This window comes from Atractosteus spatula, chromosome 4, assembly GCF_055471065.1.
Source record: "Atractosteus spatula isolate fAtrSpa1 chromosome 4, fAtrSpa1.hap1, whole genome shotgun sequence".
Lineage (NCBI taxonomy): Eukaryota > Metazoa > Chordata > Actinopteri > Semionotiformes > Lepisosteidae > Atractosteus > Atractosteus spatula.
This window is the reverse complement of record NC_142709.1, coordinates 6,172,141-6,196,435: the sequence shown is the minus strand read 5'-3', so window position 1 is coordinate 6,196,435 and position 24,295 is coordinate 6,172,141. Positions and strand designations below refer to the sequence as shown.

The following is a 24,295-nucleotide window of genomic DNA, read 5'->3' as shown; positions in this document are numbered from 1 at the left end:
GTGGTGTTTAAGGAGAAATATTTGGAAATATCCTGAATGCACACCCTGTCACTAGCAACCACAAAGCACTGCAGTTAAATTTAAAGGCACAAAGCATGGGATACTATCTGACCTGGAACTAAGATGCAAGTATGCTTTATTCTCTATGGAAATTCTTGCAGAATGCATGGTGTTATTTAGGAGAAAAAAATTCAGAGGAGCAGTCTGTTCTGCATTAGACTTTTTATAAGCACGCTCTAACAAAACTCTACTGTGATAACATGAGCCTGATAAAATTTTCAATGCATTCATTATGCCCAGCAAAAAGTAACCAAAAACATGTTTACAAAACTATAATGTTCACATTGTATGTAAAGTACTTCATTTTCCTTTCCTAATAAAGAAATAATTGCAATATACTTACAACAGCTATATCGGCTAAAGCCCAGAAAGGTCTTTACTAAAAGAAAAACCAATCATCCTGATTTGTGAAAAACATTTTACACATAAGTCACAGAAATATATACAGATATAGTCATTTTTAACGGTCGTGTTAATGTCGTGTTTCGATTTCCCCCTTGATTTCTGTTTGGCCTCCTGTAGAATAATCATAGATCAATACACGTGCCCTTTTCAATAAAACAAGGACTTCGGAGACTTACTAGCTTATCTGTAGGGGGGATCAGAAACAGGACATTCAAAGCAGCACATTTCCCCAACAGCAGGCAATGTATCCGCCAGGAATTTAAGAGCAGTAGTTCGGTGCTGTGCCACACGATGATCTGCAAGTCCTTACAGGAGGTATGTACACATAACACATACAGTACACAATGTAAAAAAATACATAAGACAAAGTTCTAAAAATGACTATATTAAAAAAAAACTCCTAGAAATTATCACATTTTTTCCCCAAAACCTTCAGTGAGTTAGGATAAGATCCACTATTATTACATTAATAAGAAACTTACCCAAGTCAGGCTTGGGCATCCAAAAGCCAATCCCAATGACTGTTCAAAAATGATTTTTTTTGCTGTGGGAATGAACACTTTAACTTTTTTTTTTAGTTGTTACCTCCTTTTATATAAAGTACGTTTATATCAAGTAAAATCCTTCAGTCTGTAGCCAGCAGAGAGGGAAAAACCTGTGTCTCATCTTCAAGAACAGCTGCCGGCAACCAGCGAAGACAGGTGTGAATCTCTTAGCGTCCACTAGGGGGAGCCGTGGGTTTTGTCGATTCTCTTCAGTAGAATATTTGCATTACGTGTCCAATTCAGGAAGGTAATCCAACCTCCAGAACTCGACGCAGTAATAAAACAATGAGGCAGGTAGATCTATCTGCCAAGAAAGCAACACCTGGCAGATAATAAGGACTAAACTATATAATATGAAAAAAAAACTGGCTGAAAAAGAAGTTTGATAAAAATAAACAGTATAAAGCTGCTATTTAAAAGACTTCGATGTGTCATACAGGCTTGTTTCATATCACTACGCTTCTCCCACTGCGAGAACTCCTCTCCTGGAAAAAAAGAAAAAACAGTTAGCACCTGTTCCATTCCTGCCCTTTCCAGAGTTTTCGAATCAACACGTTGTATTGTATACACAATTTATGTGAGGATTCATCATTCATTAGTAAAACTCTTTATATAATAAAGAAATTAATTCGAAAAGGAAATTAGGAGAATGGTGTTAATTCTCATATTTGACGCATTAAAATAATTTAATAGAACAAAGGAAAACGAATTACATTGAGTCAGGGATGCAGAAGAAGCACTGTTTGGTTTTTTAAATGATACCATCAGTATAAGAAACTGAGTCTACATACAGCATGTTTTGTTGAGATCACTGGGGTTTGGGCATATTATAAAGAAAATTCATTTTTTAATGAAAATGCGTTTCAAGTGTCAGATTATGATGAGGTAATAAGAAAGAGGGCCTCTGTAAACCAACCAAAAATGTTTTACATGAAACTAACTTCCACCTCAGACGAATGGATATGCACCAGCTGTTACACATCTGAAACTTGGCCTGTGAAGCTAAATCTGAAAAGATGGATTAACTGTCTTCAAGAAGATAAAAACTTATACAAACCTTTGTACAAAGAGAAGTATTTAGGATGACTAAACACTCATAGCGCATGGAAACGGAAGGATGTAGAAAAGACAATGTTGGCTGTCAGGGAGAAGGTTTTTACTGTACCTGACAAAAGCCCAAAAGCATAGCGCGCACTTCTGTCCGCAGATGAACACACTCGTAATACTCCAAAAACTACAAACCTGCCTGTGTTTGCAAGTCTGTTCTAATGAATATGACTATATTGTCTAGCCCATTCATATAATCCATAAAATGGCACTATCTCACATTCAGAGCACTATGGTATTGGGGTTTACTAAGTCCTGCTTCACGCATAATAACCACTACAACTGCAACTACTTTTGCCCTTATTTCTCCTGCAGTGCTTGAGCGTGTTTGATGCTGACACGGTGCGGTACCACTCACACCAAACGTACAACGGGAAAAAAATTATGTTCCTTCGCTGGCATTATTAACCAAAAATGTGAGGCTGGTCAAGTTTCTGAACATTATAGAAAAATCTGGTTCCACACAAGATGCTTCCATTAAATATAATATAGGATCAAACTGGGTCCATATTATGTTCCAGTTATTTAATGATTGATCTGAAATGAGTTATGTGATGCATTGATTTCCTCTCATTACTTATTCCAAACAGAATATATTACATGCTTTGGGCTGGGTGTGCTTTCAATCTAATATTTCGCTTATTAGAAATAAAAGCTTCACTTTCAGGATATTCCTCGGGTTCCAAGTGCCACAGTTTAATCTCACTTCCAAACACGATGGAACAAATGTCCCTGAACCAAACTCCTGCTCGGAGTGAAGCGAACCGTCCCGTCAGCGGGCGGAGGACGAGCGAAGGCGCCTGCCGGCAGACTCACGGAGAAGCGGTCGTTGTTCGGCGGGCCGCCGTTCCGGGTCCTTCCGGGCTGAAACTCGATGGAGGTGTAGCTGGGAGGCTTCTCCGGCCAGAGCCCCGCACTCTTCCCCCGGCTGCAGGCGCCCCTCCTGCTGCCCCCGTCCTCCGAGCTCCAGGAGCCGCGGCGGGCCGGAGGGGAGTGGCTCCTCTCCCGGCGCGGGGGCCGCCGCCGCGGCTGCTCCATCAGGTCGTCCCGGCTGCGGGTCCTCAGGCGGCTCCCACGATGCCGGCTGCCCCCGCCGGGCCTGGGGCTCCTGCGCCGCTCATCGAGGTCCGACTCGTCGCTGTAGCTCCTCGAGGCCCCGCGCCGGGGAGGGGAGTCGTCCCGCCTGCGCGACTGGTTTCTCGAGGCTCCTGGGCGGAACTGCCCGCGGCCCGTGGCGGCCGAGCTGCCGCTGGACCTTCCCAAGTAGCGGCCCCTCGGGCCCGGCCCCAGGGGGGTCCTCCGGGAGGAGTCCGAGCTGGACATCCTTCCCACGAGGGGGGGGGGCAGCTGGATGACCCGCCGGTCCAGCTCCCATACCCCCTGTTCGTTGAGGGAAGAGAGCATGCTGGGAGGGCCCTGCATGTAGGCCACGGGCTGGGGCATGAACTGGGGGGGTGGCTGCTGCTGCTGCTGCTGCTGCTGCTGCTGCTGCTGCTGCTGCTGCTGCTGCTGCTGCAGAGGCATTATGGGAGTGCCTCTGTCCATGCTCCTCACCTGGTTCTCGATGTAATCCAGGACGGGGTTGGGACCGCCCACAGGATGGAGGGGTTGAGGAAGAGGAGGAGGCATGGCGTTCAGAGGAATGTTCTGCTTTTGGCCGTAATCTGAAAGCAAGAAAGCGCCACGTCTTTGTTACCTACAGACAGCCGAAAGGCATCTCCTTTGACAGACCACCTGGCTCTGCGTGCAGGCGACATCGCTAGCCCATCAAACCTAGCCAGCGTGTCTTTGGCAGCTGGGAAGAACACCCCAGTGGTATTACTGAGGCAAACAAAAAATCTATACCATTCTGAACTTGGAGAATGCAGGATTCATAGCTAAGGTGCGGTGGCTCTGTGGCTCAGGATCTGCACCTGTGGCTGGAAGGTTGCCGGTTTGTATCCCGCGGGCGGCAGAGGAATCCTACTCTGTTGGGCCCCTGAGCAAGGCCCTTCACCCCAGCTGCTCCAGGGGTGCTGTATAAATGGCTGACCCTGCGCTCTTACCCCAAGCTTCTCTCCCTGTCTGTGTGTCTCATGGAGAGCAAGTTGGGGTATGTGAAAAGACAAAATCTTAATACAAGAAATTGTATCTGGCCAGTAAAGTGATCTTTAAAAACAATCTTAAAGCAGAAAAAAAGAAGGACTGGATTGCACTGCTTCATCATCTCAAGAGACTGTCATACTAGCTAACCATGGGAACCGGGGCTTCAGAGGAGGAAGAGCTCAAGTAAAGTAAGTAGGTTTCTTGACTTTGATTAGGTGAACGCTTGGTCCAGGGCTCTCTGGCTGAAAGGCTAGCACTTAACTGAGCAAAAAGCAGATACGTGTGGGAAGACGGCTGCTCTCGTTTCCTACCTGTGTAGAGCAGGGGTTGTAAGTTCGAAGACGTGTTGGAGCCAAGCGGCGCATAAACAGGCTGCCCGTACCCCCACTGAGACATGGCTTTCTGGGCGTCCTTCACCATCCTGTAGCGCATCACCGCTGAAAGGAGCACAAGAGCATGAGGCACTGGGAAGAGCTGAGGCCAAGTTTGGCCAAGGAGTCCATCACACTTCCAGGCCGATCTGAACCACAAGGTGGCAGTATTGGCTTGCCATGCAAAAAAATGCAGATATCTCATATAAAATCAGTTGACACTTTCAATTTCTATATAGCGCCTTTCAGTCCAAAGCACTCTCAAGCCACGTTGCATAAATAGTAGATATAAAACATGAACACTACACTGAAAAAACAACAAAATACAAGAAGATGTATAAATGTGAAATTAGTTTAATAACTGAAGGACATCAAAAACAGGTTTTGAGGGGAGATTTAAAAACAACAGCAGAAAGTGTGTTTTAAATATGGTCAGGCAGTGTGCTCCAAATACGAGGGGCTACCGCCGAAAAGGCTCGCCCCCACTTACGTACGAGGAGAAATATTTTCAGCCACACAATCGGGGCTACACATCGGCAAGCCCACTCACAACAGCCGCTCTGGTCTAAAACCTCGCTCCGGCTCTCATCCCACACCAGAGAGAGGACGAACAGGCAGATCATGGTACAACATGCACATGCCTGGTCTGCAAGCAAGGGTGTAACCGTATCATAGCGCAGTGTAGTACAGTACAAATGGCCTTAGACGTTTAGCCACGACTGGTTGCAAAAGCATTTCAGTGGCCCAGTGCAGATGACCTTATCCATGAGGGCCATGACTGGTCCTTAAAGCATTTCAGCGGCCGCATATGGAAGCCAGCCTGCGCGGCCCCGCGCTCGTACCTTTCTCCGGACAGCAGCACTTGGTGGGGCAGCAGGGGCAGCGCACGTAGCAGCAGCAGCGATGGGGGCAGCACTGGCACCAGCAGACGCAGAGGAGCAGCAGCAGCAGCAGGAAGCCGATGATGATGAACAGCACGACCAGCCAGCCTGTCGGACAAGACCGCAACGCACCCCTGAGAGCTGCTGCAGAGCACGGCGTCCGGCTCGGGTCACTGTGCAACCAGCAGGAAAGTCCTGCCCCGACGGGCAGATCATTTTAGTTTTGAGCAGACCCGATTCCAGCCTTAAAGACCCTCAGTGGGTTTGACAAACTCAACTCGAGGAACGTCTTCAGAACTGACTGTGAAACAACAGCAGTGGAGACGCAACACTCTAGACTGACGGGAAAGATGGAAGAGGTGGTGGCTGAACTGTAGCACTACATATGGACAAGGGCACGGACGACAGGAACTGAACCTACTGTAGATATGTCAAGGAGCTCAGAATGTCTCGGGGTCAGACTATGGGGGAAAACCTTTAAAGGGCATAATGACAGGAGGATGCCTCTGTTATACTTTACACTGCAGTCTTATATAATGAAATAGAGGTGTTTGTGTAAATGAAGATCATATCTTTCTCTTATGGATTCAGGAAAATGATGAGGTCTGATGTTTGCTTCCTCCCTTAGGTTGTCAGAAAACATGTCCACATGGATGTTTTCAGATAACCAAAACAGAATTGTAACGTGGTGTGGTTTGAAGTAGATTCGGAAACTCTACAGAGTCAGAAACAAAAGGTTACCATTTCAAGAAAGCAGGCTACGAAGAAATCAACCGGTTTATGAGACACAAGACGTCAGATAGATCCCAATATATATGGAATGACCAGAAACCTGATGGCAACATTATAAAACTATTCTGCTTGAACCACAAAACAGGTTTATCCCAAGAGTGAGCAAGTCGAAGTCTGGAAAGCAGTGAAGCAGTGGTCTAAATGGTTTAATAAAGCAAGTAATGAGTAAAGAGAAAGAGCACTGTTTAAGATTCTTAAAAAGAGACAGGATTCAGCTAAAGAAAGAGAGTACAATGAAGTACATCAAGTACATGCAACAGGTGATCTAGAAAGGCATACTGCAAGAGGGAATAGTTTTTTCCAGATAACAGAAGTTTCCAGGTAACTTAAGATTACCATTAGCTGCTAGAGATTTGTTTTTTTTCTACCAATTGGAGAAAACGAGATGAGATACTAAATACAGGCCAATAAAAAGTCATCTTCCAACATAACTATTGCTCAAGATTGGGGTAATAACCATTGACAGAAAATGTATACTGTAGCATCCAACCATAAAAAGGGTGAGAAAAGTAGCTCAAATAATTATAGACCAATAAATCGTATTTATATTGCAAGCACAGTTAGAGAAATGATCATTAGATTCGATCTTAAACCTATTACCTATTTGGTAATAGGATTCTGTGGATTTAAAAAAAGTCTTGCTCAGCTGAACTTGTTCAAAGTTTTTAAACAAGAAGCAGGCATAATAGAGTACAAGCATACAACACAAGCATAGGACAGGGTACATTTTTGATTTTCAGAAGCTCTTGATAAACCCATAAATGATTAATTCTGCATTGCAGAAGACAAGCATTCAAGGAAACACAAATATTTGGATTGAGAACTGGTTAATGGATAGAGAACGGAGCGCAGAGGGAGGATGAATGCTCAGACTCAGAAACTGTAATCAGAATAACTGCCCTTCCTAATGTCTGTCAATGAGCTAGATTCTGGTCAGGTTGTCTAGTCCTGTTCACAGATAACACCAACATGGGAGGATTAATGAACACTGTAGAAGGTACAATCAAAGATTGGGCAAACACCTGCCAGACAACTGATGTGAACAAGGATAAAGCGCTATCTGCAAAGAGCTAAAATACAAAACTATACATATATCAGTTGGGAAATACTGAGTCTGAAGATACTGTTTATGAAACAAAACTATATTCAAATTAAAAAAATTAACTTTTCAAATCTGAACAACACTGGATGAACTGTGAAAAGCAGAAATTTTAAATCACTCAATATTAAAGCTGCATAATGCACCTGTGAGACCTCATTCAGTATACTGAGCACACTTCTGGTCACCGTGTTATACAGAAGATATTACTGCATTTATATCAGTCAAGAGGAGAGTGACACGACACATTCCTGGTCTCAAAGTAATGTCCGTCTTTAAAGGGCTAGAAGAAATTATTCTCAGAGAACAACGACTCAAGGATTCAAAATCCTCAAAGGTAAGGCTGGCAAAGACAACCGTATGTGATTCTTCAAAAACACTGTAACATGACTAAAAAGACACAAATTTAACCTAAGGGCATGAATATACATAAAACTGAAAACAGGAGGCAAAACCGTACAAAGCAGGGTAGTGTGGGTATGGTATACGTTACCCAGCCTTGCTGGTGAAGCCCGCGTTGAAGGCGTCTTTCAAAACACAGACTAAATGGGATCTAGGGTCAGTTGGTTATTAGCTCCACGTGGGCTAGATGGCTTGAGTGACTGCTTGCATGAAACCTCATGTTACGTACAAAAATCTTTTTTTCCCCGACCCCAGAAAGCTCTCCTCCCGCTGCCGGACTTACCATAGACGATGAGTTTCACATCCTTGTCGGGGTCGCCCGTCGTGTCTCCTGGGGCGTCGACGGTACAGATGTAGACACCGTTGTCCCACCACATCACTTCGCTGATCACGAGGTCTGCCTCTGCAAGAGACGAGCAGGGCGTCACACCGACCGCATAGGTGCCCCGTTCCTCTTGGTGTCGCCCCCGCGTCACCAGCTGGTCCCAGGAGCACCTTGGTACATTTCTGACACATGCTGCTCTTTACGACTTTCAGCTGGAAAGCTTGTGAACGCAGCATCTTTTTTTCCTGGTTTAGACAACAAAAAGCTATTTTTGCAACACTCATTGGACAACTAGATAAATTATTCTTAGCGGTCATTAAACTGATCTAGAGGTGCGATCTTTTCAGGTCAAATGTTTGCTACCAGCGGTTCCTGTGATCGACGGCTCTGCTGACTGTTTACACATGCTTGTGACATTTCAGGTTAGCATAAGATCCCTACAAAATAGAACTCAGGATGTGGAGGAGTGAACTGCGTTCAGTTATAGGCTCTTGTGATAGCAGAATCTAGCTAGTGTAAGACAGCACAGTTTGCAGATTCTGTTGTGAAACGCTAGGGAGAATCACTGCTGTGTTTTTCAGACATTCAGTGCAGTTTCAGAAAAGTGAAACATGTTTTACTTGGTTCAGTGGAACCGTCTGCTGTTCACCTCATGGAAGAACAAAGGCAGTTGGGTAACGGAGAAGCTCTTACTGTTTTGGACAGTGATTTTACGCTGTGTGTATTCTGATCCGAGGATCGCCTCATTAGTGCCTTTCTTTTGGACCACTATCCGAACTGTTCGTTGACTGTCCTGGCAATCATTTGAAGGGTCTTGGCCCAGGGACAGGGCAGCTTGGTATGCTGGAGTAAAAAAAACATGTTAATCACGCATTCATGCTTGCTTTTCGGAACTCAAATACAAAATCAAGGCAGCTTGGAATTCAAGCCAAAGTAATGGAACTGTCTAAGGAGAAACAAATGACTATAAGACAGTCCTCTTCATTGAAATTAAAAGCTACAGATGGAGTAGCCAAAACCCAGAATGTTTTTCCTCTGATTTCATGAAATAATTTTTCCCCACAACAGATGGTTTATTGGGAATGCTCTACTATTATTGTGGAAATGGTGCTTCAGAAGAAGGACAAACTGAATTAAGCCATTTTATCGCGAATGTCCTGAACGTGTGCGTGAAAAAGGAAAGTGCACATCTGTATAAGCCTGTCGCCCACTTACACGTGGAGTAGTAGTCAAGGATGGGGTCTTTGCAGAAGGACTTGTAGCGCCAGGTGACCACAACGTCCTGTGGATTAGCCGATGTCGAATAGTCGCACCGCAGAGTGATTGAGGCGAACAAGGTGATGGAGCGAGATGTCTCTGGGACCGTCACTTGCAGAGAAGAGACCCCTGAAAACCACAAATCACAAAGCACTGATGGTGACAGGAATCAATGCCCACAACTTCCTGTCTGAGGTGCGACATCTCAAATGAAATCAAATCAAAGTTTATTTATCAAATGCACAACAATACGGCGTGCAGCAGTAGTTGCTGGCAATGAAATGTCTTTTCTGCGAGCTCACAAAAATCACAAGAATCACATAAAAATCTCAAAATCACAAATAAAAAAAAAATCACAAAATCTCCCCATAGTCTCTGCAGGTACTCCCCTGCCTTCACACTACAGAGAATCGCAATGCAATTATCCATCAATGCACATCACAGGAGATTCTGTGAAATGAAGAACTGACCTGAATTGAAGTATATGTCAGAGTGGACGTTCTGGGCAGCTGAGCAAATTTTCACAAGTTCCAAAAAATACAACAGAATGCCAAGATTGTCCGTGGACTACAAACTGAAATACGTGTAAAAAAGCGTTATGTTTGGTATTGCAAATGTGCTGAAGAATAATTCTGTACACTGTGTTAGACAGAAATATTATTGTTATTTTGTTTAATGTTCAAGTATCACTGAAAATGTGTAAAGTATGATACTTTGAGAAAAGCTGTGTTTATGGTTGACATGCATTTGATCTGCTTGAAGCCTCTGAAAATTAATGAATACATGAGACATCCCTTACAGGCTTCTACTGCTAAGAATGGACTTCTGGAATGGTGCACATGACCTAATGGAACGGATTCCAGCGGACACAATTAAATAGCTGATCATATGAGTTATTACTCATTCTTGTCTCAATAACTGGTGACTGAGTTCACGACACTACACTTTGCACTGTCCTGTGCTTTCACAGCCTTCCTTACTCCTACGTAAAAATAAAATCAGAAGTCTTAAAAAGATAACTATTTGAGATAAAGTAACTGGAATTTTAGTACGTCTTCATTCTTCACAGAAATATGGGAAGTGCAAGAAAATTATTTTGGGAGGGAGATATTACACATCCTATTTCCCTGCTGTGATGATTGCGTTTGTACTTATAGTTTTGTGAACTAACCTAAAATGACAAATTATGTACTATTTAGATAAGATAAGATATGATCACTTTATTGGCCAATATACAATTTCTTGCATTAGGAATGTGTCTTTTCGCAGACCCCAGCTTGCTCTCCATGAGACACACAGACAGGGAGAGAAGCTTGGGGTCAGAGTGCAGGGTCAGCCATTTATATGGCGCCCCTGGAGCAGTTGGGGTGAAGGGCCTTGCTCAGGGGCCCAACAGAGTAGGATTCCTCTGCCGGCCACGGGATACGAACCAGCAACCTTCCAGCCACAGGCGCAAATCCTTAGCCACAGAGCCACCGCACCGCCCCAAGCAATAAGCAATGAGGGCTTAATGGGAGACAAATCACTGATGAATACCATGCAGACTACTAGTTATTCAAAAATGACACACCCTCTCATTGTTTTCAAGAAAGAGCAGTCCAGACTGGCTCGCGAAAAAGAAAAAATGGGTACAGATTTTCATTACTTGTAAGTCATTCTGTTCAGAACCTGTGCAAAGTTACAGATATATATTTCTTAGACTACATTTGTGAAATTGTCAATTTATTTTCACAGCATAACCAAGGTGAGAAAAGGGAATGCGAGATTTAATGTCATCTGCAGGTATACCACACTCAAACTGGTTACTAAGGTATCGTCGCAGGGCAGTTCGAGCTGCTGTAGACTGTGTGTGATTTCTGAAGTGTGCCAGAACAGGCTTTAACACCACGTTCTACTGCTGTGTCAGTGTGCAGTGTCCGCCCTATTTTAGATAAGTCACCATCTACTCTTTAGGGAACATGATATTTCCAGATAAAGCTTTTGTGTCTAAATATTTGTAGGATTATAACAATCACACTTCCTGTCCTGGATTGACAATACCTGACCATAAAGTAAAACGTCAGGTTTCATGTGTATCTTGGTCAGGGGAATACTCCATCTTGAGACATTTCCCTTTGCAAACCATCTGTTTTTTCAAAGCCATCGACTTGAAGAACCTGCTTAACCTCAGCCCCACTTCCCCAGAGCTGAGGACTGGGTGAACTTGAAATTCAGGTAATCGCACAACACAAAAACAAACCTAAGATCATATTTACTCTGTAGACTAGTTTCATTTTGTACACAGATGAAAAACCTCAATGGTCACCTAACCTCCTGACCATAGAATCCCATTTCAGAAAAGCAGGTCTCTTTATGACTCTAGGAAACAGCCATCTGCTATCCTGAATGGGAATACCTTGCTGTAAAAAAAACAAAGCTCTTTATTTATACACTATATAGGCCTATATACATATACTGTATACTGAGCCTTGGCTTAAAACGTGTCCAAGTTGGGAAACAACACCAGACGATTCTTGGAAAATAGTTGAGTCTGGCAAAACTAAAGGGACTAAAGTTTTTATTAAGCACCGTATCTTGAACAAATAGTTGAAGCCAATTCATAGACAGGGATTATTAGGAGGCCATGATTGGTGAAGGCCAGGGGGAAATTTGGCCAGGACACAAGGGTAACACCCCTACTCTTCTCGAGAAACGTCCCGGGATTTTAAATGACCATGGGAAGTCAGGACCTCGGTTTTACATCTCATCCGGACAGCAGCTTTCTACAGTATAGTGTCTCTATCACTATACTGGGGCAGTAGGACCCACACAGACTGCAGGGTGAGTGCTCCCTGCTGGCCTCACTAACACCTCTTCCAGCAGCAACCTGAGCTTTCCCAGGAGGTCTCCCACCCAGGTACTGACTAGGCTCACACCTGCTGAGCTTCAGTGGGCTGCTAGTTGTGAATTGAAGGGTGATATGGCTGCTGTCTTGTTTGGATTTGCATTTTTTCTTGTATTCAGATCAAGAATTGTTGGACTTTCCAAGTTAACCTCGTAAATTCACCCGATACTTGAAATGCGTTATTTGAAACTGCGGTTGGCCAGTTATTATTATAAGTAATAAGCTTGATGGAAAATGAAGAGATAGTTATTAACCAAAGCTAGCAGCTCGATTGGGAGTTAACGACCTCAGCGAGTTTATCGGAAACGGAAAGTTAGAAAGCATTTATCGGAAACACAAAGAACAAACTCCACATTGTGTCCTAACGCTGCCCATCACGCTTTGTGTCTCAGTAAATGTTAATTACTTTAACTTTAAGTACGGGATACAAAAAAGAGACAAGCGTGTAAGACAATATGATAAAAAAACGCGTTTTTATCCCACATGAAATAAAGCACCAAACGAATTTGAAATTACAGCCTTCAAAGTTGTTTGCCGTCATAGGACACACCTTGTGATTTTACTTTCCGGCTTCATAAAAAAAATGTGAACATCAGTTATCTGTTTAAATATCACAGTGTACTTTTGGAAAAAAAACTCCATGCAATGTACCCCAGTTAATGTACCTCACTGGGATACTATGGGAAAGAGTGACGATAAAGGAAAAGCACCTTAATTCAATCACAATTCACAAGCAGCACAAAATGAGATTTGCGAGACTGAGATGTCAAACACTGAACAGCACGAAGAGACGAACTGTCCTGACACCTTGTAGCCTGACCACGTTACATCTCGAGTGTAATGATAAAGGAAAATTACTCAGCGTGTTTGGTCATTTTGGGCATATTTACATTCATAGCTGAAGACTATTACTGAAACGGCAAGGCAGACAAAATTATCTACTCCTATTGTAGCAGTAGTAGTACTGTAGCAATATTTAGTGTTTTTAATGTTCCTTTAGTAACATTGTTTGAAAAACTGAATGTAGCTAGGTAGCCATAACTTGTACTCTAAAAACAAGTTGTAAAATGTATAATTTCATTCCACATCGGTAAATTCCATCTCCCCTAAATACTTTTCTGAAAAGCTTCTAAAAAACAGATGCATTAACCATGATCAACGGCTGGATGGTGTATAAACAGAACCATGCCATACATGCATAAAAAACTTTTAAAAATCGATTTATACGAAACTGTCCTTCTTTTCCTAAGAGCAGAACATTAATGAACAGGCTTAGAAAATCAAGGAAAACTCGGGACTATCGGGACTTGCAAATGGATGTCGTTGGCTTGCTTGTTTTACCGAGTGAACGAGAGAGAAATGCAAAGTTTCTCTTCTACTCGCTGAAGCTCCGTGGTGTTTACCTGGCTCTCCATGGCTGATATAATGCTACAGAGTAAAAGGGTGATTGCGGTTGTGAAGAACTCAAAAGTAATTTACACCTCTGTGCCTTTTTAAGCACACGATTGCATGCGTCTTTATTTCATATTTCATTGCACTGCGGGTAAGGGATTTCGGACAGGTGAGCCGCGATGCGCCCTGCCCCCACCCCGCCGGGGTTTCGGCCTGCTGGAGCTCCGCTTGTTGAGGTCATAGTTTCACCTGTCGACGGGCAAGTGCGCAGGCGCTAGCCCGCAACTCGGGACGTTTATTCACAGCTTTACTGGAATTACTCGCCCCGGCACATACGACGTCAGAAAATGGATCACGGTTTCGTGATATAGTATTCACCTGTATTCACATCAGCTCAAACCCGGCGGATGAAACGGTTTTTACCTGTTGAGAGCAGCCCAAGCAGAAACGCGGTCAGTATCGGTGTCCTCATTGTGTTGATAAATGCCATAAGGAAGTTCTGCTAATCCGACCCTACTTTTGTAATGTTCACATGTCCGTGAAATCTCCGTTAATGTAATTCACTTGTTGTAATGTTGTTATTCTGGTTTCCAGCACATAGACTGAATAAAATCTCCCCTTTGTGGACCGGCCTTTTTTTTTTTCATGAGAAAGTCGTCTCTGAGCTTTTTCCCAGGACAGCCCAGTCAGAGCGACCCCTCCCCCCGCCGCACGGAGACAGCAACGCATCACTGACCCCACCCAGAAACAGGTGCATCACATGACCCTCCCTGCAGGTTTCGCTTTAGGCTTCAGCATTCACGCAACCTTGGTTTTGTTCTTTGTAATTGTACGGCTTTTCATCTCCTGAAGTTAAGCAGTCTGACTACTCTACCTTTTAAAACGTTACTTTGATCCAGTTAGCCCAGTGACTAAAGGAACAGGTAAAGGTTTATTCCGTCCTGAAAAGAAAAGAGATACAACGTTTCGGCTGTGGAGCCTTCTTCAGGTGTAAAGACACTCTTCTTTTCCTTTCAGCACGGAATAAACCTTTACCTGTCCTTTTGCAGCCTACGCATGCAGACGTATCTTGAACTACCTGCTGTCTGGCTGACAGTTATCTGAAGCGTCGTAAATTTACACCCATTTGGGATATCTAATTTTTTTTGCAACAATTAAAGTGAGATACCTTGGAAAGGAGCACAACAGAAGTATTCAATTGGGATTAGAACCTACAGCCTTCTAGCTACAAGTGTAGAACCCTAATCACTGCTCCACATGATGTTTATACAATAATGTATCAGAAATACCACCCCCTTCTGTTATACTATACTATTTCACACCAATGCTGTAATTTATGCTGTAAAAGCTCATACATTTTCTAACCGCTTCATCCAATTCAGGGTTACAGTTGAGCCAGAGCCTATCCCAGCGAGCAACAGGCAGAAGGCAGGATACACCCTGGACTGGATGCCAGTCCATCGCAGGGCAGGCGCACACTCGCACCAGGGCAGATTTTCCCTAAATCCAATTCATCTACCAGTATGTCTGTGGACTGTGGAGTTAAACTGGAGCACCAGGAGGAAACCCATGTAAACCCAAGGAGAACATACAAACTCCACACAGACAGCACCCCAGTAATTGAACCCAGGGCACCACTACTGCCAGGCAGCAGTGTTAACTATTGTGTCAATTTGCCATCGTTGGCAGTAAATGATCAGCTTTAAAATTTACAACAAAACGCTCAAAAGCCGCAAAACCCTGCGTGTGGTGCAAATATCCACTTGATGGCGCCATTTCCCAAAGCTTTAACAGTACTGCGCAAACAAAGTGCTCCTGTGTAATGCTGCATATACACTTAAGACTGTTTCATCTGCTTTGAAGTATCTGCCAACTGAGCAAATAACTGAACATCTGAGCAGAAGGGATGTTCAAAATCTTGCTGAAGCAATGCAATCCTCTACAGATTTCCAAGTCAATTTATACGGCGTTTTTCTGCATTAACTCTAAACCCTTTTCAAATTTGTGATCGTTCCCTCTTTTACCAGATGAAATCTTTTGTTGGCAAAGAGTTGTTGTTTTTTTTAACACTGGCTGCCAATCAGCTCCCGGTCCACAGCCTCCAACATGACAAAGTGCAGGGGCCCTGGGTAAATTAGCATTTTAATTAAAAGCTTCACACTGCAGCGGGAAAAGAGACGTGGGAGTGTCCCGGTCCCGTCTGCAGCAGCTCCAGGGGGTGGCCAGAGCCCAGAGATAAAGCCAGGGTCATTCAATACTGCGGATCGTCACAAAACAGGCAGCTTCATTCACAAAGACTGAGAGGCCTGCAGCAGTCCTGCTGACAGGCTTCACAGCAGATTGTGCTGGGTTTTGTGAACTTTTACCCAGGAAATAAATGCTCAGGTCTGTTTGGAAATACATGGACAGGACTCCACAACAGCCAATAAAGATTGCTTTATCCATCAGTTTTATTTTTTCACATACAGAAATACAGTATTTAGTTGTGAAAGGAACTTAAAAATAGTTTCACTCATGTGACCTGAATTTGCATTGCATTGTTGGAATTTTAATTGAATTGAAAAATCTGTCTTTGGTCTTGTACTAACTTCATAAGCTCTCGATATATATATATATATTTAAAAGGAATTCCAAATGAAGATGGACGTAAGAAATGAAGTGAGACTGACTTTATGTTGTGTTATTTCTAAATTCCATTAAAAAAATTAAAGGTTTTGTCCACCAGTAGGAATACAAGGCTGTCACAAAACTGAATACCTTGTTTGAAGCTGAGGTATCAGCATCATTACTTTTTAAAATTGTTTCCCATGGTTTTAGTCATAGAAAATGACTTTTTATAACAGCTGTCGACGTGGTTACACAGATGGACTTACTGTAATTCTCACCACATTTTAGAGTACTGAATACAATTCACAAAGCAACATAAGATTAAATCATGTGACATTCGTCCCTGTGTCTTTAACGCGCTACTGCGGTGGCTCTGTGGCTCAGGATCTGCGCCTGTGGCTGGAAGGTTGCTGGTTCGTATCCTGCTGCCGGCAGAGGAATCCTACTCCGTTGGGCCCCTGAGCAAGGCCCTTCACCCCAACTGCTCCAGGGGTGCTGTATAAATGGCTGACCCTGCGCTCTGACCCCAAGCTTCTCTCCTTGTCTGTGTGTCTCATGGAGAGCAAGTTGGGGTATGCGAAAAGACAAATTCCTAATACAAGAAATTGTATCTGGCCAATAAAGTAATCTTATCTTATCTTATCTTATATATTCCTTCTCCTTAATACAATACACAGCACTGACAGTGACCTGAGGTATCCACTGCGCAATGTAGAGGTCTTGGCTTGAGCCTTACTTGGTCTCTCTGAGAGATTATCCTGCAAAAAGCAGCAGACTATAAACCATGAATGTGGGTGGATCAGTATTTCCTTCTGTCAAACAAGGAGGCTGGGTGATTTGTAGGCGAGATGCAGTGTGAGATGAATCGCAAGCACCTGTGAGTTTTAATCAGACAGCTTCCTGTTATTGTACTTTCAGCTAGCGTATTTGCCTAACATTCTTGTTGTCTACAAGCTTGCTGTGGGGTGTATTTTTTTTGGAACTTCCTTTGGAAGTAACAGTCATAATCCACATTCCAGAACACCGCACACCTCATCTATATCCACTCTCTACCAAAACCCACATTTGGTGAAATTTAGCCTATGCCTAAAATCCAAAAGGGAACTGTATCCCTCTTATGACAGCATGTCACAGAAAATCAGTGCTAGCACTGACATTTTCAAGAATGTTTTCCTTCCTTTTACATTATTGTAAGAGGTTGTCACTTTTCCTGAAAAAGAACACAATGGGAAATTAAAGAAGCAAGCCATATTCATGTACCGTCATCTTTTCGGTCTGGTTATGATGTGAGTTTGCAAACATGGACTCCACATCCTTGAATATTTAACCTTTGTAGGTAACAAGAATGTATGGACATGAATACTTTATCCCTTAATAAAGGTTTCTTTTGTAGAATTGTAGCTACGTTCCTTTCTCCATTGTTCATGATACAGCCTCTAAACTACTGCATATATTTATTATGGGAATATTTATTTTGGGAATATGAAAATATTACCACAAAGAATCATACCAAATTTTGATCATAAGCTTCTTGTCTTCACTGAAGACCCACTTTAGAGTTTATTCTGCAGCTCATAAAGTGCGCCTGAAATTACAGATTGCTATTAATTCGTAAAAAATGTCTCAGCATAGCCCTGGACAAGAAATACTAGAAGCCACATTGGGAATTGTATAGAAAGATGCAAAACAGCATGCTTCACAAGGCATATTTTAATCTGAAAATACACATCACAGGAATAGTGAAACATTTTGATATAAAACATGACAGGGCAGGTTTTGAGAAAGCATTGTGCAAAAAAAAACTGATATCCTGGATAGGCACTTAGCTCAGAGTAAATCTTGCTTATCTTTAAACATTCTTAGCTGACCTGGAACACTGAAAAAAATTAAGACATGTACTGTCCCCCAACAATTCCCCAAAGTATTTTGTAAATACTTATAAAAATATTTCCAAAAAACATCATACAAAACTTTCAGTTTCTGTGGATACAATGTAAACAAAAAAGGAGTAAAAGCAGAGCACATCAATGAGGAGACAATATCACTGCTATACTGTTGATACACCTATATGTACAGTACTGCCACCCAAAAACAAACTGTATCGAAAGGCAAAAGTGTGTGTCTCTGAGATACAAGGTGTACAATATATAAATCGACAAAGGATGAAGCACTCCTGAGAGTCTGCATCATTCAAGCGCTGCAGGTTGGTCTTGAACATGACGGCACAAAGCAGGTGTAAAGGCAGGTCAGCATCTTGCCTTGCGATCTGCATTGATAATTATAATTATAATTGCTTACACTTCTATAGTGCTTTTCTGGACACTCCACTCAAACCGCTTTACAGGTAATGGGGATCCCCTCCACCACCTCACATACTAAGGATTCAGATACTTTCAATGAATATGCTGGCTCTTGCCTGCACATGTCCAGCTGAAATAATTTGTGGCAAATCACACCTGACTGCTTTTGTCACCAGTTTTCATATGGAAATGAGCTTGGATCCCAAAAACCACCTGTAAGAAAAGTTTACACATTTACCCTACCTGTCCTGCAGTTTCTTTTTGGGTCAGTTTATTTGTTGGGAGTGACAGTATGTATTGACAGCATTTTACAAATTGAATATTTACAGTATGGCTGTGATGTTCAGAATAAAAAACAGACTTCAGACTTTCAGTTCTTCATTCTCTTAGACCTTCAAAGTGACTACAAATTCATCTGGATATATATACAGTACACACGCGCTGTATCCAAGAGCAGGAAATGTATATTGTAAATTAAAGCTCCTGTTTCAGTAATGGTTTTGTGATTCAGGATACACATAAAGCGATTCTTGTATAATAAACATTACAATTAGAAGATCAATTGCTGCATCAGTTCACAATCAACACTCAATGATTAAGACCTGGATAACAGGAAAACACTGATCGAGATGAAAACAGTGGTGTAACTTCAGTAAATGGCTACGATCAAGTGATACAGCAATCTCTCACCACTGGCACACTTCCATGGCAACAGAAACAAGCGTTAAGATATCACAAAGGGATATATGAGCATCGTTATGACTGGTTCTTAATGGGATGGCGAGTACAACCATTTTTAAAGAATAAAAAAAATAAGACATTAGATCTTTTAATTTAGAATTTCATGTTACACAAAGCAAACAAACAAAATCCACAGTCTCAGGCAACACGAAGCTCAGAGTGCTGCCCTTTGGCAATACAGTACATCCCCAGATGCTATGGCTTACAAGATGGGCTGCTTCTTAAATTCAGAGAAGGGAAACACATTTAACAGTGGGAAAAGGCTGAAAGACGTGGGTGAGTTACTCAGCCGTTCTCCAGCCTCCCTGGAACTTGGTACCTCCGAGTCCTGCTTTGATGTGCAAAGCAAGGTGCTAAAGTTCAGGAGGTTCCCCAGTCTGAACTGTGATCTGTGATCATGGACTTTATTTGGTTTGATACAAAGGCAGTCACTGGAAACCCGACTGTTGGACTTCACATCTTCAGGCACTGCTAACGCGATTCCCTTCCAGATCTTCTACCCTGCAATCAGTTTGCAGAAGTGGCTTCAGAAACTGGTCTGAACGGAGGAAACGATCTAAACAGAGGTAACATTATGAACCGCTCACAAAATCTGAACCAGTATCTCTGACTGCTGAACAGTGAAAAGGTGTGGGAGTTACACGAACTGTACTTTTACAACATGTACAGTTACGAAGAGAAGAGAAACTGAACAAAGAAGAATATGACTGACGTAAGGTTGACCTCGAGAGTTTCTTTAAAGTAAGCATACTGTGTAAAGAACATAGATATACTGGATATTCTAGGAATATATCTCACAGTGTTGGAGAAAACAGAAAACAGAGTCCAGATCAGGTGTTGCACTTCATAAGCAGGTAAAAGTATCTGCATTATGGAAAATTATAGGGCAAGCTTTGCAGATGTATTTCTTTAAAATAATTATGTGCATCTGGCAGCAGACCAGCAAATCTAGATTTTCACAATGAGTATTCAGGTTGCTACTAGCAACCTGGCCAGTGTGTCTCTAACGCATCAGCATAAACCTAAATCTAACAGTGCATTATAAAAACATTGAAAAGAAGCATATATATATATAAACATACAAAAATAAAAGCCATAATTCCCACAACAGTGTTCAGCAAACTTCGTTTGGCAAATGAAACCCAAGACAGAATGTATATATTTCGACTGAAGCCCTACCCTTGTATAAACAAAGCTGTCCTGAGAGCAGGAGAGGATGGAGTGGGACAAATAATGAGGGATTGTTGAGGTAATTTAGACAACAGATTGGAAATCAGACCATTTGAGCGCAAGCATCTCTTTTGCTTTCCATACAGCACTAGTCAGGACGGCTCATTATTGAAGACCCGTATGTATGCTGTCACACAAAGAGAACGGTGAACGGTTTAGAAGTCTTCTCCGAAAGCAGCTTCTTTCCAGCAGGTCAACACCTGAGTTGTAGGGCGAACACCACAGGTGGAAATGTATCGCTGAGAGTCCCATATAAATGAAACTCCAGACTATGGGGATGATTGATCTTTACCCTCATGTGTTAAATCAGGAGGGATACACAAGGTGCTCACTGTGCTCCTGTTTGCGGGTACCTTGTAATTCACTGAAATCTAATCAACTTGCCTCTGTGAGAGGTCTACTCTTCATACTAGACCACTTAGACCCATCCTGTGAAAAGTGCACTTTGGACAATCTCAAACAAAATGTTTACATTAAGTTGTCAAAAGGACAATTATGTTCAATAAATCAGTATTAAAGCTAAGAAAACAATTGGTTAATCGTGACAAATACAGTATGTATCAGAAAAACATAAACCAAAGCAGGAAAGGAACAAATGGTGTGCCATCTGAAGAAAGGTTTGTAATAATATGAGCTGTTGTATGTACCTGTGTAAATATATCATTTCATTAAGGTTCATTTGTAGATCACTGTTATCAACACTCAAGAAGATAAAGTTCTTTATCTGGTGTTAAATAAATGGTCGGGTTGGGTGAAAGTGTGCTCTGTGGTTTTTATGATAAGGCCTTGCGTGAGATAAGAAAGAAAGCTTGGACAGTACAGTACTGACTGGAGTAGCGGTGCACAATTCTCAAATAATGCACAGAATCGCAATGTTTGCAAGAAATCTTGCAATCATGGTAAGGAAGTATAGATATTTATATTTATACAAGAGACGTGTTGCTTATTAGACAGGCTGCAGTTGGAATTATTATTTTTTCATTTCTATCCACCCAGTGTGGACTCTTAGAGAATGAGGACCACAGGGAGAAAGACGTCCTCACTGCACTCTCCGACACTTCCTGTAATCCCACCCGTCAGCACTCATGTGTTCGTCTCCCACGGCAGTCGCTGCAATTTCGCAGGGACCTCGCAGGTCCATCCTGCACGAGAAGCCAAAGAAACTCATCAAGCCCCCGCAGGGCTCAATCTGCCACCTGGACAGCCCTGCACAGTGGTCAATTAACGAGACATCTGGACTACAGGTCTTCATCTGTCCTCCAGTTATGGGCCTTTTATGGCTGAGCCAACCTGTCTGTTTTTCTAGGAATATTCAGACTCTAGTGACCTGTGGCAGGGGGATGGGATGAGAGAAGGGAGGAGGTTCCGGCATCAGAGAGATTCCCATAAAATCTGTGGGGAATGGCCTCTCACCCATGCTCACTGGACCAGCTGGAGCACAGGGAGTGAAGAGAGCCAAGCGTGTCCCACTTGACATGAGAGACAAAGTGCAGGTCCCCAAGGAATGCAGAGCACCTCTGAGAAGGTGCAACCAGGTATCATGCATTAAGAAGCAGGATGTGGGGACAAGGGAATTAACACATTTCTGAGGGTCAGACATTAATTCAGCCTGAGGAAAAGTACATTTGTAATGGCATCAGTAAGCAGTTTAGCTGTGTGTTTAAATAGGGACTGAAGAAGCATTTAGTTAAGGATCATAAGAGTTAAGGTTTTGTTTACCATCTGAGGTAAATCTCCCAATGCAATAAGTGTTGTTTTGCCATATCATCACCTCTGTGTGTACAGTATGTTGCTCATAAATTCAGCAGTGTCTCCTTCCAAGGATGTAGAAAACAACTAAAAAAGGCAAATCTAAGCAGTATCCCGTTAGACGCATGCAACCACCACAAGCTCATGCTCACTAATGTAAGGACCCCTAATGTAGATAGGAGCAATGAGAATCATTAGCGTATTAGCACTTCTGCTAGTGCCTAGTTCACACACACACATGAAACGTAAGCACAGGACTAGCGAACAAACATTCTCTAGGCATATGATATGCAAGGAAGGGAAGAGGCAGAGACTGTGAAGGTGGTGGGAAGTACAGGATACAAGCGGAGGTAATAAAATTAAGAAACTAAAAGCCAGCTGAGGGGCTCCAATTGAAAAACGCAGAAGTGGACTTGCTACAGCAGATATAGCTGCTCACTGTGCTGTATGCTGTGTTCATGCTCAATCTGCACCTCATGAGGACCCTAAGGATCTAAGGTCTTTATGCCTGAGCATAAACTAGCACAGGCGTTGGACACATCCAGCTGTTTTGTGAATACGCACATCCTTAACCTCCTCACTTCTTTCTTTATTATACGTTAGAAAACAGTCACGGCAAGAAAATTCAGACATTTTAAAGTTTAGATGGTTGCACGTGCAGGGCTTCCTGGATGCTCCCAGTCGTGCTCTGTAAATGTGGTGCTTCACTTCCTGTCCTTCGTTTTTATTGAGATGTTTCTAAGCACTAGAGGACCTTTCCTGATTGAGGCCCAGGACGAGAGTGACGGATACATAGCTGAGCGACTCCAAGCTTAATCAGAATGTTAAAGCGTGAACAAAATTAAATTTAGAACATAAGAGTTACAAATTAACACCCTCCTTTCATTTGTAACAACCATCCATTCATTTATTTTTTATGTAGTACAGTGTCGTCGGGGTGCCAGGGCCAATTTCCCCAGAAGCCAATTAACCTCCTGTACCAGAAAGTAGAAACCGGAGCACCCAGATGAAACCCACATGAACATGAGGTGAACATGCACACTCCATAGACATAGCACCCCAGACCTGGAACTGAACCCTGGGACCCCAGGACTAACCGCTGCACCCCTACGCCACCCCTGTGAGTAATACCTTACGTTATAAATGCAAACCAATCTTCAACAACCAGTTAAGTCAAAGACTGATATCAAACTGCACTGAAGAGCTAGGCTAAAATGTGTTTCCCTTCAGTGCCCATGAAAACAATTTTGTGCTTCATGTTAAGTGATGGAACAAAGCAATTACTTCTCAAGCCTTTCAAAAAGGCACATAAAGCATGAGCCCAAAGACTAATCCATTAGCTGTATTGGTTAAACTGCCAGCCCCACAGTAGCATTCGCCCTGGTAATTTAGAAAGAAAAGGCACCAAATATAGAAGGCATGTAAGTCACCGATGGCTAAAAGCTGAATGTCATTGTTATGCATTAGAAGGAAATGAAGCAGAGAAGAAGCAGGAGGTGCCATGTGCAAAGGATTAGTCTGGTAAACCCAATTTTTGGCCTGAGATCAGGTTACTCAGTGCAAGTCAGATAAAAAAAAAACCCTGCTTTATGCTCACTGACTCTAACGTTCATACTGTACGAGTCTGTGCCACAGAAACAGGAGGGGGGCCAGTGAAATGAAGGAAAGTACATGAGCCAAAGTTTCAAAGGAAAGCCTCTTTACTCTGGAACCACAAGATGATTTATTTACCTAGGGGAACGGTTCTTATTATCAATACAGAGAACACAGGCCAAATAGAAGCGGAGTAATCACATTTTGGTGCTGCCCTGTCTATGCCTTGTCAATGCCAACACACTATATGGCCAGATCACCATTTCTTGCCTGTGAAACTACAAACCTGGTACAGAAAGATAATCCCAGGAAGATTGCTGAATGCACTGTGCAAGGATCAGGCAATAACAGGGTATACTGTAGGGCCACTGTGGAGTTTGGGTCTAGTGGTGGCTAGACCATAGCAGAGATCACATGTCACACATAGCAGTGTGACGCTAAATGTGAGTTACAGAACACATGCATGTGGC

The 24,295-nt window shown here is 42.8% G+C and overlaps 1 protein-coding gene across 2 annotated transcripts; it reads right to left on the bottom strand.

The window, feature by feature from the left end:
* Positions 1-210: 210 nt before the first annotated feature.
* On the bottom strand, positions 211-14,322 carry ildr1a (immunoglobulin-like domain containing receptor 1a). 2 transcript variants are annotated; one of them, XM_088914120.1, is made up of 8 exons: positions 14,029-14,322; positions 9,288-9,458; positions 8,766-8,915; positions 8,031-8,150; positions 5,416-5,562; positions 4,514-4,639; positions 2,934-3,781; positions 211-1,495 (listed from the first exon to the last, which is right to left on the bottom strand). In XM_088914120.1, exons 1-8 carry the CDS (start codon positions 14,093-14,095, stop codon positions 1,457-1,459), a joined length of 1,668 nt encoding a protein of 555 aa, XP_088770246.1. In that variant the 5' UTR covers positions 14,096-14,322; the 3' UTR covers positions 211-1,456. The 2 variants fall into 2 exon arrangements, with proteins under 2 accessions (XP_088770246.1, XP_088770247.1); XM_088914121.1 differs by lacking the exon at positions 5,416-5,562 and having other exon boundaries at positions 14,029-14,289.
* Positions 14,323-24,295: the final 9,973 nt, after the last annotated feature.